Genomic DNA, 17,384 nt, shown 5'->3' on the forward strand with positions numbered 1-17,384 from the left:
CAGCATCAGAATCGTCACTAGTCAACTTTAAAATAATGGACTACTACTACGACTATAACAACTATTACTACTACTATTTCTATTGCTACTTCTACTGTTACTTCTTCTCTGAGCGTGTGTTTTGTTTCTTTTGAACTAAGCACTGTATCAATCAATTTAACAAGTTGCATCTTCTCCACCCTAAACGTTTACACAAATCGCCTTAATTTCCCCACTTTCTTGATGCCCTGTAACATTCTCAATCTCCTGTCGAAAATTTTATGTACACTATTAGGCAACACATGAAATTTATGAAGACTCTCTGATATACGCATAGGTCTACATGAAAGAAAAATAAAGGTTAACTGATAGACAAAAAAACTACAAATCTTAACTGATACACCTAATAACTATAAAGCTTTACGCATACACACGAAGTATATAAAGCTTCCCTGATGCACATGGAAAATATAAAGCCTATCTGATCCACATAAAAACTGTAACGCTAATATGATACACACGTAAAAATATATGGCTACATACAAAAACTGTGAGGTAATAAAATACGCAAGGAAATTATAACAAAGTTTATCAGATACACAAAAAATAATAAGCTTATCTGATACAAATGGAAAATATACAACTTATCTGACACACACAAAACCTATAAAAAATCTATATACAAATGAAACATGCAAATGCTGTACCTAAATTGTGATCAGCATAGAACTGATAAAACTCACTCGCCACTACCTAAACCATTTCACCTGGCGGAGATCTGTACAACCTTTTCAGCTCATTTGAAAGCCAGGTGTAATCAGACTGGGGGATAAATCTGACTATAGTTCAACCACTTTAATCTGACACTACATATTTCACGTAACTGAATGACAGAAGAGGTGAACAGTCAGTACACCTCTGTCTGTCGTCTATCTATCTATCTAGCCATTTCCTGCAACCAAGAGACTTAGCGAAACTGAGGAAAGGAGTTCGATAATAAGGGAAGATTATCAAAGCTATAAACTAACGCCACCAGTTCCAAACGTCTATCCTTAGCTGAATTAAATCGTCTGGAAATGGCAAGAATAAAATGAAAAATTCGCCACGGGCCTCACAACAGCAAGCGAAGCCTACGCCGGGCACTGGATTAACATGAGTTAAGACAAAAGAAGAAAGCATACAATGAATGGAAGAGAAATAGGGGTGTGGAAGAAGTTGAGAGGCGGAAGAGAGAGTTATATGTAGAAAGAGAGAGGTGAAAAGATTAGTAAGAGTGAGTAAGAAGAGAGTGGATGAGGAATTTGGAAGGAATTTGAGTGTAAAGTGGAGGGACTGTAAGAAAATGTTCTGGAAAGAGGTGAAGAGAATAAGACAGGGTGGAAGTGAAGTTAGCAGGGGAGTGAAAGATAAAAATGGGAGATTATCAGTGGAGAAGGGAGAAAAAGTGATCAAATGGAGAGAACACTTAAAGGAATTGTTGAACACAGAGGATGGAAGTAATGCGAGTACAGATATAAGTGGCTGGGGAATGGCTGGGAGAAGGAGGGAGGTGAGAAGACAGGAAGAAATCAGTAGGATAGAAGTTGTGAATGCAATGAAGAAAGTTAAATTGGGGAAAGCCCCAGGAATTGATGGAGTGTGTGGTGAAATGCTGAAGCATGGGGGAGAGATAGTAGTAGAATGGATGTGGAAGATGTGCAAATTGGCCTGGGAGGAAGGTAGAGTCCCGGAGGATTGGAAGTCAGGTATAATTATTCCTTTGTACAAAGGAAGAGGGGAAAAAGAAGTGTGTGGTAATCATAGGAGCAATTGTTTTCTTAGTATAATAGGAAAAGTGTATGGTAGGATACTTCTTGACAGAGTCAGAGAAAGAACAGAGGAATTAGCTGGAGAAGAACAGGGAGGCTTTAGGAAGGGAAGAGGTTGTGTAGATCAGATATTCATTCTTAGATCTTTAGTGGAAAAGTTTCTAGAGAAGGGAAAGAAGTTGTATGCGGCTTTCATGGATTTGGAGAAAGCATATGACAGGGTCGATAGACAAGGATTGTGGAAAGTATTAATAATATATGGAGTAGATGGGAAGTTGCTGAATGCTGTGAAGAGTATGTTTGATGGTGCTAAGGCTGCAGTGCGTGTGGATGGTGAACTGAGTGAATTTTTCTCTTTGAAGGTTGGGTCGAAACAGGGAAGTTTCATGTCTCCATGGTTGTTCAATCTGTATATGGAAGGGGTAATAAAAGAGGTACAAGGTAGGGTAGTGGATGTTGGAATGGCCCTGGTGAGAGAGGGTAGTGTTTGGAAACTCCCTGTATTGTTGTTTGCAGATGATACTGTGTTGTTGAATGAAGACGAAGGGAAGCTGCAAGACTTGGTGGATGAGTCTGGGAGTGCGTAAGAAACGGAATCTAAAGGTGAATATAGGGATGAGTAAAGTGATGATCTTTGAGAAAGGTGAAGTCAGTGAATGTACAGCGAGGTTGGATGGTGAGGAATTGGAAAATGTGAGTACGTTTAAGTACTTGGGTAGTGATATCAGTAAGGATGGAGGTTTGGAGGGTGAAGTGCTTGAAAGGGTACAGCAGGGAAGAAAGGTTGCTGGTTCCTTGAAAGCAGTGATAAGAAACAGGGAAGTGAGCATGGAAGTGAAAAAGTTACTACATGACAGTATTGTGATACCAACTCTAATGTATGGAAATGAAGCTTGGACGTTGTTGGAAGGACACAAGTCAAGAGTGAGAGCAGTGGAAATGAGTTATTTAAGAGGAGCCTGTGGAGTCACATGGAGAGACAGGCTAACAAATGAGGATATAAAGGAGCGTTGTGGTGTGGGTGTGGATGTGATAGGAAGCGTTAGGAGGAATACACTGAGGTGGTTTGGCCATGTGGAGAGGATGGAGGGTGTAAGACTGACGAAGAGAGTGTATGTGAGTGAGGTGGAGGGGGGGGGGAGAGGGAGGTGGAGGCCGAGGATGAGATGGAGGGATGGGGTGGAGAGGTATATGAGAGAGGGGTGTGTGAGTTGGGAGCAGGGCAGTGAAATGGCGAGGGACAGGGCGACGTGGCGGCGATTTGTTTGTGGCCATCCCGAACGGGATTGAGGCGTCTGGCAATAGAAAGATAGATAGAACACTTAGCCACTGGACAAACAGGTTTACACACAAAGAGAGAAACTTGTATTTTACATAGGATTGCTCACCTGAGAGTCCCGGGTTCTTTATCTCTTTTCTATCGCTACTTCAGTAGTCACTGAACTGTCTGGTTGCATCCCTGCACCTGTACGACGGGCGCGTAGCACCCGTTTAGCAAAAAACTCTCTAATGCAAGAGTTAACCGTTACTCCCATTCCTTCATTTATGCAACAGGTCAACTCTGGAACTGTCTTTCTCTATTTGGAGTCCCTGCTTCCCATGATCTCGTCTTTCAAATGCAGTGTCCAGGCATCTCGAAATGAACGGATCTTGAATTTGGCTCTCTGTTGTACTGTTTTTGCTTTTTTCTTGGAGGGAACGATTTGCGGGCTCCTGGCCTTTGGTTCCTTCTTCCTTACATTAAAAAAAATATTGGACGAGTTTTCGTGTGTAAATTTCGGATTTCTGTCTTCATTCTGACTTGCCGTGAGTGCTTGGGATAGATTAAATGCATCTACTGTACATGCTCGAGTGCCAGGGGGTTATCACACCCTCTTCAGGCCCACAGTGGGGCCGGAGGGACATTGGTTACCAGACTATGACAATGTGCGATAACTTTTACCTGGTCGTGACGTAGTGGATTGCTGCCTGGCTCTCACCTGAGAGTCCCGGGTTCGATCCCGGCATGATGGTAATATATTGGATGGAAGGTTTACACACACACACACCGCTCGCCATCTCAGTGGTAACGTTCTCGCTTAGCATCTGCTAAGACAGGGGTTCGCGCCTTGCTTGGGATGCGAAAAGTTTCACTGACGAAGCGGGTGGTCACTGTCCTCCTGGGGCAGAGGATGGGTGTGTGTGTGTGTGTGTGAAGGTCAAGGCTTTGCCTTTGGATCGGACTATGTGAGCTCTCAGCTCTCTTCCGGGAAGGTAAAATGCTGATGATCATATCACGTGATCCTGACCGACCCGGTGAATTACAAATACAGCTCAGCATGCAAGATGGAGAGAGGGCAGTTTTAGGCCAAGTTAGACTAAAAAGAGAATAGTGAGGTGGTAAGATGCAGTTGGGATATACCCTACACTGAATGAATGTAAATAACATTAAATTAAAAATACGTCAGTGTGTGTGTGTGTGTGTGTGTGTGTGTGTGTGTGTGTGTGTGTGTGTGTGTGTGTGTGTATGGTGTAGTCTCACTCAACGCTAATTGGTATGCTTAAACAAATTGATTCCACATTGAGGTGATATCTGAATGCCAAAATTACTGGGAAAAATTATAATGTACATGAAGTTCTTCAAAATCGTCCTCACATACAATAATATAATAATGTTCGTGACCATCCCTTACGGGATTAAAGTGTCTGACTACAGACAAACAGATAATGCATAAAACCCTTCTTCTCACACCGTCACGCTTACTAATCTTCCCATGCCATTATGTGACTACGTATAGTACTCATGGGGAAAAAGCCACTTTTTGTAGTCACCAGACATGGGTCGTGGCAAACCATTTTAATCCTTGGACCATCAGGAGCTTGGAAACAGAGTTGCGAGGCTTGTCAGCATAAAACAGGACTGACTCACAGTGAAAAAAGGACAATTTCAGGGGAAAAAAGGACATGCGTATGTATTTATATTTGTACCTATACACATATATACATACGGTATGTACTGTAAGAGAGAGAGAGAGAGAGAGAGAGAGAGAAAGAGAGAGAGAGAGAGAGAGAGAGAGAGAGAGAGAGAGAGAGAGAGAGAGAGAGAGAGAGAGAGAATGTTGACTATCGATTGACTAGTACGTTTAGTGTTGTAAAAGTATACAATGTACGTATACAAGAAATGGGGGTGGCGGATCTTGTCACACTATCTATCTATTGCCAGACGCCTTAATCCCATAAGGGGTGGCCACAAACAAATCGCCTCCATGTCGCTCTGTCCCCCGCCATTTCATCGCCCTGCTCCCAGCCCACACCCCCCTCTCTCATATACCTCTCCACTCCTTCCTTCCATCTCATTCTTGGCCTCTCCCTCCCTTTATCCCCCCTCCACCTCACACAGATACACTCTCCTCGTCAGTCTCTCGCTTTCCATCCTCTCCACACGGCCAAACCATCTCAATGTGTTTCTCCTAACGCATCCTATCACATCTATATCCACACCATAACGCTCCTTCACTTCCTTATTTGTCAGTTTGTCTCTCCATGTGACTCCACATGCTCCTCTCAAATAACTCATTTCCACTGCTCACTCTAGACTTCTGTCCCTTCAACAAGGTCCAAGCCTTCCATGCGTTAGAGTTGGTATCTCAGTACTGTCATGCAGTTACTTTTTCACATCCATACTTCCCTGTTTCTTATCAAGGCTTTCCAAAAGCCAGTAACCTTTCCTCCATGTTTACCCTTTCAAGCACTCCACTCTCTAAACTTCCATTCTTATTCGTCACACTACAAAGTACTCCACTTAAATGCACTCTCATTCTCCATTTCCCCCTCATCCAACCTCACTGTACATTCTGTGACTTCATTTCTCTCGAAGACCATAACTTTATTGTTACCTACATTCACCTTTAGATTCTGTTTCTTAAACACTCTCCCAAACTCATTCACCAAGCCATACAGCTCCCCTTCGTCTTCACTTAAAAGCACAGTACAGTATCATCTGCAAACAACAGTGCAGGGAGTTTCCACACACTGCCCTCTCTCATTAGGGCCGCTCCAACATCCACTGCCCTACCTTGTATCTCTTTTATAACCTCATCCATATACAGATTCAACAACCATGGAGACATGACACATCCCTGTTTCAATCCAACATTTAAACAAAAAATTCACTCAGTTCACTGTCCAAACACACTGCAGCCTTAGCGCCCTCATACATACTGTTCACGGCATTCAACAGCTTCTCATTTACTCCATAATTATATTCTTAATACTTTCCACAACCCTTGTCTATCCACCCTGTCATATGCTTTCTCCAAATCCATGAAGGCCGCATACAACTTCTTTCCCTTCTCTAGAAACTTTTCCATTAACGACCTAAGCATAATTATCTGATCTACACAACCTGTTCCCTTCCTAAAACCTCCGTGTTCTCCAACTAATTCATCTGTTATTTCTCAAACTCTGTCGATAAGTATCCTATCATATACTTTTCCTCTAACACTAAGAAGACAAATGCCCCTATAATTACCACACACTTCTTTTTCCCCATTTCCTTTGTACAGGGGAATAATTATACCTGACTTCCAATCCTAAGGGACTTTACCTTCCTCCCAGGCCAATCTGCACATCTTCCACATCCATTCTACTACTATCTCTCCCTCATGCTTCAGCATTTCACCACACACTCCATCAATTCCTGGGGCTTTCCCCATTTTAACTTTCTGCACTGCTCTAACAACTTCCATCCTGCTGACTTCTTCCTCTCTTCTCACATCCCTCCTTCTCCCAGCCATTCCTCAGCCACATACTTGCATTCCTTTCACTTTCTATGTTCAACGATTCCTTAAAGTGTTCTCTCCATCTGCTCACTTTTCTCTCTTTTCCATTATTAATCTACCATTTTTATCTTTCACTACTCTACTAACTTCATCATCCTAACTCTCTTGACTTTCTTCTAGAACATTTTCTTACATTCCGCACACTTTCTCTCATATTCCTTCCAAAGTCCTTATCCACTCTGTTCACCTCTCTTCCTCCGTACTTATAACTTTCATCCGTCTCTCAACCTTCTTCATGCCTCTACTTCCCACCCACTCGTCACTATATGCCTCCTTCTTTTGCGCCACAGCTTCTCTCATCTCTTCATTCCACTCATGCTGTTCCTTGCACCCCCGTACGTCTCCTCTTCACCTCACATACTACCTCTCATGCTGCACAGATTTCTTCTGTGAATATCTTGCACACGCCTTCCACCACCCCCATCTGCTCCAAATCATATTTACCTAATCGCTCCTCCACCTCTCTCTTACATTCTGCCTTTTTTAATGTAATGAATGAGTGATTATAAATCTGTGAATCCGGAGAAGTGGATACAGTCCCAGTTAATGTATTTCTATTTTGTAACGTACTGTTGCTTGCATTTCCATTAATTTCCAAGATTTTAGCCAACACACCACCTTCTTTTGTTACAAGAACTCTGTACCTTTTACAGCAATAAATATTTCAATTCAGATTGTTCATCACTCTTGCACACTTACTTTTTCTCGCCAGTCCCGAAAGTAATTCAATAGAGGCACTTCAAATGCAGTGGCTATTTCTGGTAACGTTACTAAATCTAGAATTTCTCTGTCACTGGTTTGCACAGATTATTAAACCAATACTTTGTAAACACTGTGGAATGGTTTGAAAGTGATTACTGCTTACATCATGACTGAGTACCTCATTCTAATTCATGGAAACACAGCAGAACTGCACAAGCACCCTTCCCTGCCAGCACCTACGGGTCACTTGAGACGCAAACAGTGGTGCCAGAATCCACATGGCGCGGAGGCAATTTCGGGAGATTCTGACTGAAAATTTCAGGAGAAATGAGTATTAATTCAGGAGTTTAAGACATTACTGCCTTTATGGTACTTACATTAAATGGTGGATCAAATAATGTAGAAATTAACGAAATTAAAGAACATTTTCAATATAAATTTATGGCACAATAATTGGTGGATCAAATAATGAAGAAATTAATGAAATTAAAAAACATTTTTAAACAATATAGTACCATGAAAATTACCCCATCAATCATGAATTCAAAAAACTACATTCAAACATGTAAAGATGCACCAAAATTTTAAACTATCTTCACCACCACCCCCCATGTGATCATCATCATCACAGCCATCAGCAGTTTTTCAGCCAATACATTTTTCTTATACAAGTCACTATAGTCATTCTTTTCCTTGTTTCTTTGTTTACTTAAAAATAATGACAACTACCACTTGATAGCAACCTTTTAGGTTTAAGCATTCCACAGTTTGAGAGACAGCCTATTTTATCATTTTGTTTTCATGCGGTTTATACATGAAAATACTCTCAACCGTTGCACTCGAGTGAGGCAAACACAACCAAGTTAGCATGAAGACAAAGGGTAACACCTGCCCAGAAAAAAACAAGAGGCGATCATTTTCAAACCTAAGTTGGAGGGGAACGCAATGCCCACCCGACAGGTGTGGATACACAGATGTCTCCTCTTTTTGCGTCACGCATTTTCATCCAAAACTGAGTTGTCTCCTCTTTTTTGCGTCACTCACTTTTATTCAAAACTGAGTTGTGCTGAGATCACAGCTCAGTATATCACTGTTTCTGAGCAGCCTCCATTCTGTGTCTATATCTTGTACTGTCTGAGAGGTAACAAGGGAGGGAAATGGGGTCGTTAATGAAGTGACGCTACTGATCTACTTCTTAGAGTAAAGTGATCCAGTACCTCTAAACTTTGGAGTGTAGCATCAGCAAATGGGAATCTTTTGCATATCTGAGTTGTTGTTTCTATGAAGAATGTTTGACAGACTTGGCGAAACACCTGCACAGCATGTGATGGGAGCGTTTGCTCTTGACAGAGTGACATGCCTACCAAGTTGCTCCCGGATAGATGGAACAGTTTCTTATAGTTACGGGATTCTACATTGCTCATAGGTGTCATTTGCACCATTCAGCAAAATATCTGTAGATATTCTGCAGCACTGATCAAAATTTCGGGAGATAATGGTATAATCCGTAAAAATTTCTGGATTTCTAGAGATTCACTCGAATTTCAGGATATCTGCGGTACTTGATATATCGAGAGATCTGGCATCACTGGTCACGAGTGTCTGCACATTTCCACAAATAACAACAATGTGAAGCATCTCTCCTACACAAAATTGTGCATTTATTACTGCTAATTAAAATGAATAATTCAAATTACCTTTATGCTGAAACCCACCCGTAGTAAAATGTAAATCTGAATGAGATAAGTTATTGATTGTCGTATACTGTATACAGAAAACGAATATGAACTAAGAAAATGTAAATTTGGGGGGTAACGAGTTTAAATCGTTCGAACGCTTGATATACTAAATGTTATAGGAATTATTCATTTGATAAGTATTATTCGTGAAGGATAACCCCGAATAAGCACAGAAGTAATATGTGTGCAGATATAAGACTATGCAAATAAGATAAACTCATTTACTCATTAACTTGTATAATAAATGGTAGTGGCCAGATCATTTGTCATTAGGGTACAAACAACAGGTAGCTGGGGATAAAGTCTTTGCATGTTTCGTATAACAAACTTCTTGGAGCTGTTTCATTCATACAAGTAATCAATGAGAGCAGCAGATACATTTCATACCCTATTTCCCATCTATTAATTCAGTGACCTCCTGACCATGGAGACCTTTCATCAAGGAAGTTTTCCACCACAGCAGCTCAAGTTATCAGTGATATTCACTTTCAAAATATCCACTCTACCTCTTCTTTTATCCTTAGAATCTCATTATTTCTCTTTTCACTCCCTCTATTACTCTTTCTAATTCTCCTCACTTATATCACTTCATTCCAGAGCAATTTCTCTGTCTGTCCATCTATAGCCTGATACCTTAATTCCGGAAGGAGTGGCCAGAAACGAATCTTCTCCATGTCGCTGTCCTCTGCCATCAAGCTGCCCTCTCCAGCTCACACAATGGTCCCATATATGTCTCCACCTCATCCCTCCATTTCAGCCTTGGTCTCCCCTTCCCCCTCCCTCCCATCCACCTAATATGCACACACAGCAACAAAAATTAAATGTTAAATGAGACAAGAATGTATGTGGCTGTGCTGAACACTGCACCTCAAACAGTAGTACTCCACAGACTCCAAGACCCTAATTCACAAACAATCTTAACGTCCTTTCATAACTCAGATTTTTATTTGGATGAAAACCAAGAAAAATGAAGTTTCGACACCTCTTTCCCTGCCAATCCTGGGAAAACAAATCTTAGTTATGCGAGAGAGTCGACTGAGTTTGTAGATCTGGGCTCAGGTACACATGCTTTGTGGGACATTAAAACTGAAGAGAAGCAATGCACATACCATACACACACTTCTATGAGTCTGGGATAATACTTCCTATCATTACTAACGCCTGGGTAGTGTCATAAATGTCTTGATGCTTCTTTTTTTATGGTGACTCCATACAAGGAAACACAGAAGAAGAAATTAAGCTAATTAACCCTGCCAAAAACCGAGACAGATGGACAGGAATGAAGTATAGCGACCTCACCCTGTATGGTAATTAGATCGTACTGGACTAATTCTATACTGAACAAATAATCAATCCTAAGGAGAATAATATTAATATTAGACAAGATTCTAATATAAGGCACAAAAATCCCCAGAATGTTGTAAGCAATGCCCTTCTAGTCAATAATTTTTATCTTCTCATGTTAGGCATCACCTCTATTGTGAGCTGGATTTTGACACATGTGGCATGATGAATAAGAGTAAGTAACATCCCTCCCCCCCCACAAAAAAAGTACTGTCCAACATGTTATGGTGTTGGTATGCCAGCGAGAACAGGGAGACTGACAGTGACGTCACATGCAAACAAATGTTTTGATTGGCCACTGTACCTCTTCAAGCCAATGTATGTTCTCACTGACTGCAGAACTCCCTGGGATAGTAGACTCCTCCAAAACTCCTTGGATTTCTCACACGTCTGTGGAAGCAAACCATACTAACATATTTAAGGCTATCAAATGTTGGCTGTGATGCCATTGCACGTGTAAAGACGAAATGAAATGGAACAAACTACCGTACCCTAGCCAAACTGAGATACAATTGTGTAAGAGCCTTTTTTTTGTCGTGGCTATCTCATTTACATACAAAGATATTGAGTCAGGCAATTTATGGAGCTGTGATAACAAACTTATTTTGGTTAATGTTATGGTCTGGGCTCATCTGGACGTGAACTTAGTAGACTGCTGGCTGGAGCTGCCACTCTCATGCAATAACATTCTCCTTTTGGGGAATATTGATATAACTGGACATTGGAGCCTCTCTGCTATATTTGTGCTATCAAGTGAAGGTGTCCCTCTCCAGCACTGATAATGGATTTCTGTCTACCTATATACCTGTACTGTATCTATCTATAGCCAGACTCCATAGAGGGTGGCTGTTTGTCTTTGGGTTTGTTGTTTTATGGGGAGGGGCACTAACCCTCTGCCAACCCACATGCTGACACACAGGGAACACATATGGAATGGTTATATGATTATTGCCAAGCGTTGTAAATGGTTTCCTGGCTTACAGGAAACCATTAGGCTCGTCACTCAGTGTAAAGCCACCTGAAAAGCAGAGAAGGGTAATAAAATGTGACAGGCAAGATGGGAGACACAGGAAGAAGAGGGCAGACATTGAAAAACAATGAAAAGGGTGAAGGAAGAAGTAGGCAGCACTACACCAAGTGAGTGGATGATGGTTGCCACCACCTACCACAAATAATGGACATACAACTGACTTATACAAAGGTAATAGTGAAATGACAATACCTGACTGGCCACTTTATTTGTGGTTCTCCAGCCATTAACTTTCAAAAATCTTTTTTGGACTGTTTGATATTTTTATAAAAGTGTACATAATTATCTGTCATGGTAAATCATTTTAATTACAGCATAAAGGCACTCAAATTATTACAAACACAACAAAACTGATGCATCAACAAGCTTTTTAAAATCATACCCTTATTAGTTCCACCTTAACCTAAGTCAATGAGCATAATCTTATCAACCTGTACTTTGTGTTCAAGTCCTATAGATTTATAGTATAAGGATAGTTTATACTTAAAGCACCAAATAAATACACATTATTTATATGATAAGTTTCAATTCCGTTAGTCCCGGCACAGCCTGTGTTACTACCAACAAGGCTCCTGGTACTTGTTCAGTTTACTGTGTTTGGCTGGTTCACTAATCTAGTATTGCATGTTTACTACAGTACTCCAGAAAAGCAGTTCTACCATTTTAATCCTTGTAATTTATAAAGCAGACTGATTCTTAAACATCATGAGCTGTTCATTATTTTAAGAAATTTTCATTTTCTTCCTGACAGCATCTAAAAACTGAGATAGTGGCAGCTATTACCACCAATAATAATCAGATTAAACGTCACTGTGTCAAAATTTCACAAGCCAGACATTGTACAATAAAGCTTATGATCCTGTAGTATAACCACAATAATGGCAATTTTTTTTTTTTCCTAATTATCTTGGTAAACTATGGAGTCTTACTCCAGCTCTCCTGAAGAAAGGAAGACTACTGTTTGGCACATCATAAACAATAGGCTAAATATCTGCAGAATCTGACAATGAACATTTTTCAACTCAATTATTAGGTAATAATAACAAAGTTTAACCAATGGCTGTTGTGTTCAATTGGACGTTACAACTGTAGTAAATGCTGCTTCTACAAGAATGAAAGCATCTTTCTTTTAAAATAAATTCTAAACACAACTACATCATAAGCTACATATACTATCTTTTCAAAGGTCTGTCACTGCTTTTTGGAGATCATGAAAACTAATACCTATGTTAGAGTAAATTTATAATTTTAATTTGTTAATTATTTACACATTCATTCTATAATAATAAGGCAGTGTGTACTGTATATATGTTCCAACTGAACATAAACAGTCAAAATTATATATTACAATTACAGATAAAAGCTCAGCTTCCAATTAAACTTCTCCTTCCCTGTGTTACTCCATGGTTTCTCGGTTTCTCAATCCACATACCTGAGACCTTTAGTCACTTGTGTAAAAAGCAGTTTATGACTAATTATTGTATGACCTTGCACATTATACCATACTCTCCTTACACAGAACTCTTGGCATTGAAAGCATTGAAGCAGTATACAGTGATTGGGCCCTGAAGTGGCTGCAGTCATAGCCACCCAAAGGCTGGTTTGTCTGCAAGCTTTAATGACCAAATGGCAACATACACAGCAGTACTGCATGTCAGCTAACTTTGTTGTGCTATATATTAAGTATGGAACAAATCACCACCAAAATTGCACATGGATGTACTCAAAAGCCATTACTAATTATCATGTACATTCAACTGCATTTCACAGCTTCAACGATTGTGTACTTATATGCAACTTGAATAGCTTGTCTTTGAATTTTCTAATTACCTGGACTGTATCACTGGGAGTTTTGTCTGTACAGTGTTGTATGGCACTGAAATTTGCTATAAAGATAGCCATGCACTATCACTATACATAGCATTATTCACACACCAGAGATGGTGTGAGGTGTTTCCCATAAACAGTACCGAATATATGCAATGCATCTAGTGTACTGTATTTATGCTATATTACGAAAAACATTCTACAAGCATATGCAATAAAGTAGTAACTTTATACTTGAGATATGATATGACATGGAGGATTTACCCTGATGTTCATGTCTTGCTCTAGGTGGTTGTGTTGATGATATGAAACAAGACACCAGTGAAGAAAACTGCCCTTGTTTTCATAACAATTGAAGTAATGTAGCAGAGCAGTTATAGTGCTCTGGTCAGCATTAAGCATTGCTATATAGACTATATCTGGACAAATATTTCATAATAAGCCATCTTGACCTCTTCAGCCTTGGATGTCTTATTTATTTCATTCTGGCTAAACCCAGATGATCAATGCTGAAATTTGGAAAGGCATCCCTGACCTGAAGGAGTTACAAACAATTTAAAATAACCCCTTCAGCTTGGGGACCTCTCTCTCATTTTATTTCATTCTGGTGACTGCCAGATGAATTTCATTCGGTTTAGGAAAGATATCCCCAGACTCAAGGGCTTAAAGAAATGGAAAGTTATACACATCCTATAAACAGCATCTCATAACAGCATAAACTTGGAACATTTCCATTTCACCCATTTCCTCGATGAATGGACAGTTAACACATGGAAAGTCAAATTTAGTACACAACATTCCAACCACCGTCTCACAGCCTTCAGGGAATGAAGGCAGCATCAGCAGCACAGTCTTAATTCAGAAATGCAATATGTTTTTCATGTGAATGAAACTAATTCCTTTATATATTTCTTTGAAGGTCTTTTTCACATACCTACACACAATACAGACCCCCCTGATTTACTTTACTGCTCTTACTGCTATACTGTACTCTTTTGGTTACTTGGATCCTGGTATATCCAATGTCACATCATGAAAGGTTCAGAAGTTTCCTTCACATCCAAGGTGTTTTAATGATTTAAATGAACAGATGATCTCATCAATACGACTCTCACTGACATGTCCCCTTCCCACCATCCTTCCTCATGGATTTGCAGTGATCTCAGGCAAAACTCTGTCCATTTCTAATATTGTTACCAAACTGGCAGTGAACCTCCTAGTACTGGTACCAAGGCTGCTTGCGAACCCAGCGGAGCCTGATGCCAGCATCAGTACGGATCTTGATGGATGCAGCCTCGGCAGCCCGCACAGTCTCCTTCACGGACTGCATCAGGTTCTGTGCATTACCAACCAGCATCTCTGTCGCCTCTTGGTCCTCCTCTGAGCCTAGGGAACCAATGTGATCAGTTAGTTTTTGCAATTTCCAGTACTATGCAGTAAAGTATGTGGGTTCAATATTCTTTTCTCAGTTGATCACTTGACTCTTAATTTGCTGCACCTTCCAATTAACCTATTAAAAGAATTTTTGCATTTCAGAACCATTCTGAATTTAGACTAATTCATACTAAGGATTTATCATATTTCTTGAAGAGGGAGTGACATGTAAAATGATTTTAGGATTCCCGCCAAGTCAAACTATATTAATGGCGAGATTACAACACACTGCCAAATACTGTACTATACTTCAAAGATTTTCTAGAACAAATGACACATTCTTGTTATTTTCATATTCAGTAAAGCATACAGTAAATATAAAAAAAATAAAAATAAAAAGGATACAGTACTGCCAGACTTACAAACACTACACATTATAAAACCAACTGCCTCATATTATTCACAGCTACTCAGTATTCACACATGAAAACACTATTAATATGGACTACACACTATGCTACGCAATATATCACTGTAATTAACTCCGTGAATCTAAGTGATGTTCTTTTTACCTTACTCTTGCTTCTATCACAATGTTACTCAGGTTGTAAAAGGTTTCTCATACTGAAGTGGTTTAGATTATATCTACCCAATCCAGTTCAAGAGTCTAACCTAACCTGAATAAAATCATCACATGGTAAGAATAATATAAAAATGACATCCCTAGGCTCAATGGCTTAATAATTACAGAAGCACAATGATCTTTTATGTCCAGTAAGTCAGAGATGAGCAAAGCCAATTGTGCATTGACACTAACCTGACAAAGATCCCAAACCTCTTTCAGCTTAGTTTATGGCTGTGTTGTCATTTTGGAGGGTAAATTTGACTAGAAACCAGAGAGACCTCTTAATTAAGGTTCATCAAATTTCATGCAACCACAACTTGGTACTGTATTCACATTATGGGTGTGGTTCACATCTGTCAGATGAACTCCGACTAATTATACACACCAAAAGCTACGTCTATGGCTGGTATGCTTCAGTTTCTCAGCTGTGTTCCTATGTTTTGATCAGTTCTTTCAGTCTGGTGACACACTGATTAACAGTTACTACCTCCAAAAGATTTTATTTAGTTTTGGGGCAACATTTCATAGACAAGACATAAATGAAAGCTCTATCTAATCTATCTAGTCAGAGAAGTGTCCAATGCTGAGTAAAACTGCCTGGCAACAGTAAAAAAAAAACATTATACATCTCCACCCTTAATGGGTTAAGCACTTACATGCTGTTCCCATTACACATCTGGTTACGCCTTCATATTGTGTCACCTTTTCAATATGTTAGCTCTTGTTATTCCTCATTCTGGGTCATGTTAAAAGCAGATTCCCTAGTTCAGTAAAAAAACTATTCCATGTTAACTACAGTAATAATTTACCAAAAATAATGCTGTACAGTACTTACTTTCTGTACTTAAATGCAATAATGAACCAAAAAGAAATGGAGTAACTTCAATGGAAAATTAAACAAAAATATCAAATGCAAAGTAGAACAAAAATTTCAGAACAGGCAGAAATGAGGAGGGAATGGCATGCCTGCACAGTATACACACACTCCCATAAGGTATTAGGAATATGAGGAAATTCACTCACAAGGATGCCATAGGAAGTTTACAAATGATGCAAACAAGGTGAATCACATAACCATGGGGTGAATTTTATGTTACTGCAAAGAGAACCACACAACACACGTGAAATATATTAAAATGCATTTCCATCATGTTCATAGCAGAACTGAAAGGACACAGAATTAGCCCATGCATTAAAAAAAAAAAAAAAAAAAAAAAGGGGGGGGGGGGAGAGGTTTGACCATGACTGACATTTACTTTCTGATCTTTATCCCAAGATTATACAATACGAGTATGTGACTGTGCTGACTATGATCAAATGAATGATGCTTCTACTTTTAGCTATGATGAACAGCCAACATGACACAGAACAGCATTTTAGTATTCAAGTAATGCTGATACAAGCCTATCCACCTGCAGAGTTCTTCCCTGTATACACACCTATATTATTATACAATCTAGTGTCTATATTGTCACTGCAGCTAACAATTTTTTCATGACTGATTTTGGCAGTACATGACCAGTAGATGTGCATTTTCTTCTTTTTTTTTGGAACTTGTTACGGTAGTAAAGTTAATCAATTCTCTAGATTTCTATCATAATTTTGGAAAATTTCAGCACAACAGCTGGCAGTAATGTTATTCTGATATAGGCCTTATGCAACCCACAGACACAAAATAAGTGATAACAGACAATCTGGTACAATACTACCACTCTAGAGAACCTGCAAGACTACAGCATAGGAACTGGGAAGTTCATGGCGAGGCTACTGTACACCAAATCATTTGAACAACAAAAGATTATCCTACATCACTGTCAGTATTTTTGCATGATAAAAACCTCTGGCCACTATGTGTTAGTGCATGACATCTTATGACCACAGTTCTACAACTGTATTACCAGGATAACTACTGTGAAGCACATGTGTTATAACCTGACTAAGATTCCTATCTCTTTCAACTCAACTGATAGCCAAATGTAGTCAGATTAGATGGTAAATCTGACTAATAACCAAGGAGATAATTTCCTACCTCATGACTAGGGCTCAATGAATTTCATGTAACCACAACACAGTATTGAAATTATACACGTGGCACTTCTGTCATATGAAAACAAACTATGAAACCACAACCCATCC

At 39.5% G+C, this 17,384-nt stretch overlaps 1 protein-coding gene across 13 annotated transcripts in view; it reads right to left on the bottom strand.

Annotated features, from left to right (window-relative positions):
- Positions 1 to 11,613: 11,613 nt before the first annotated feature.
- The window catches only part of Vinc (vinculin), a 112,726-nt gene continuing 106,955 nt past the window's right edge, over positions 11,614 to 17,384 (bottom strand). For all 13 annotated transcript variants that reach the window (XM_080284635.1, XM_080284634.1, XM_080284632.1 and 10 more), the window contains one exon: positions 11,614 to 14,635. In XM_080284635.1, coding sequence (XP_080140761.1) covers positions 14,466 to 14,635 — 170 coding nt within the window. In that variant the 3' untranslated portion in view covers positions 11,614 to 14,465. The remainder of the gene's footprint in view (positions 14,636 to 17,384) is intronic.

Source organism: Coenobita brevimanus, chromosome 102, assembly GCF_032717465.1.
Source record: "Coenobita brevimanus isolate Jiangsu-jjx chromosome 102, ASM3271746v2, whole genome shotgun sequence".
Classification (NCBI taxonomy): domain Eukaryota; kingdom Metazoa; phylum Arthropoda; class Malacostraca; order Decapoda; family Coenobitidae; genus Coenobita; species Coenobita brevimanus.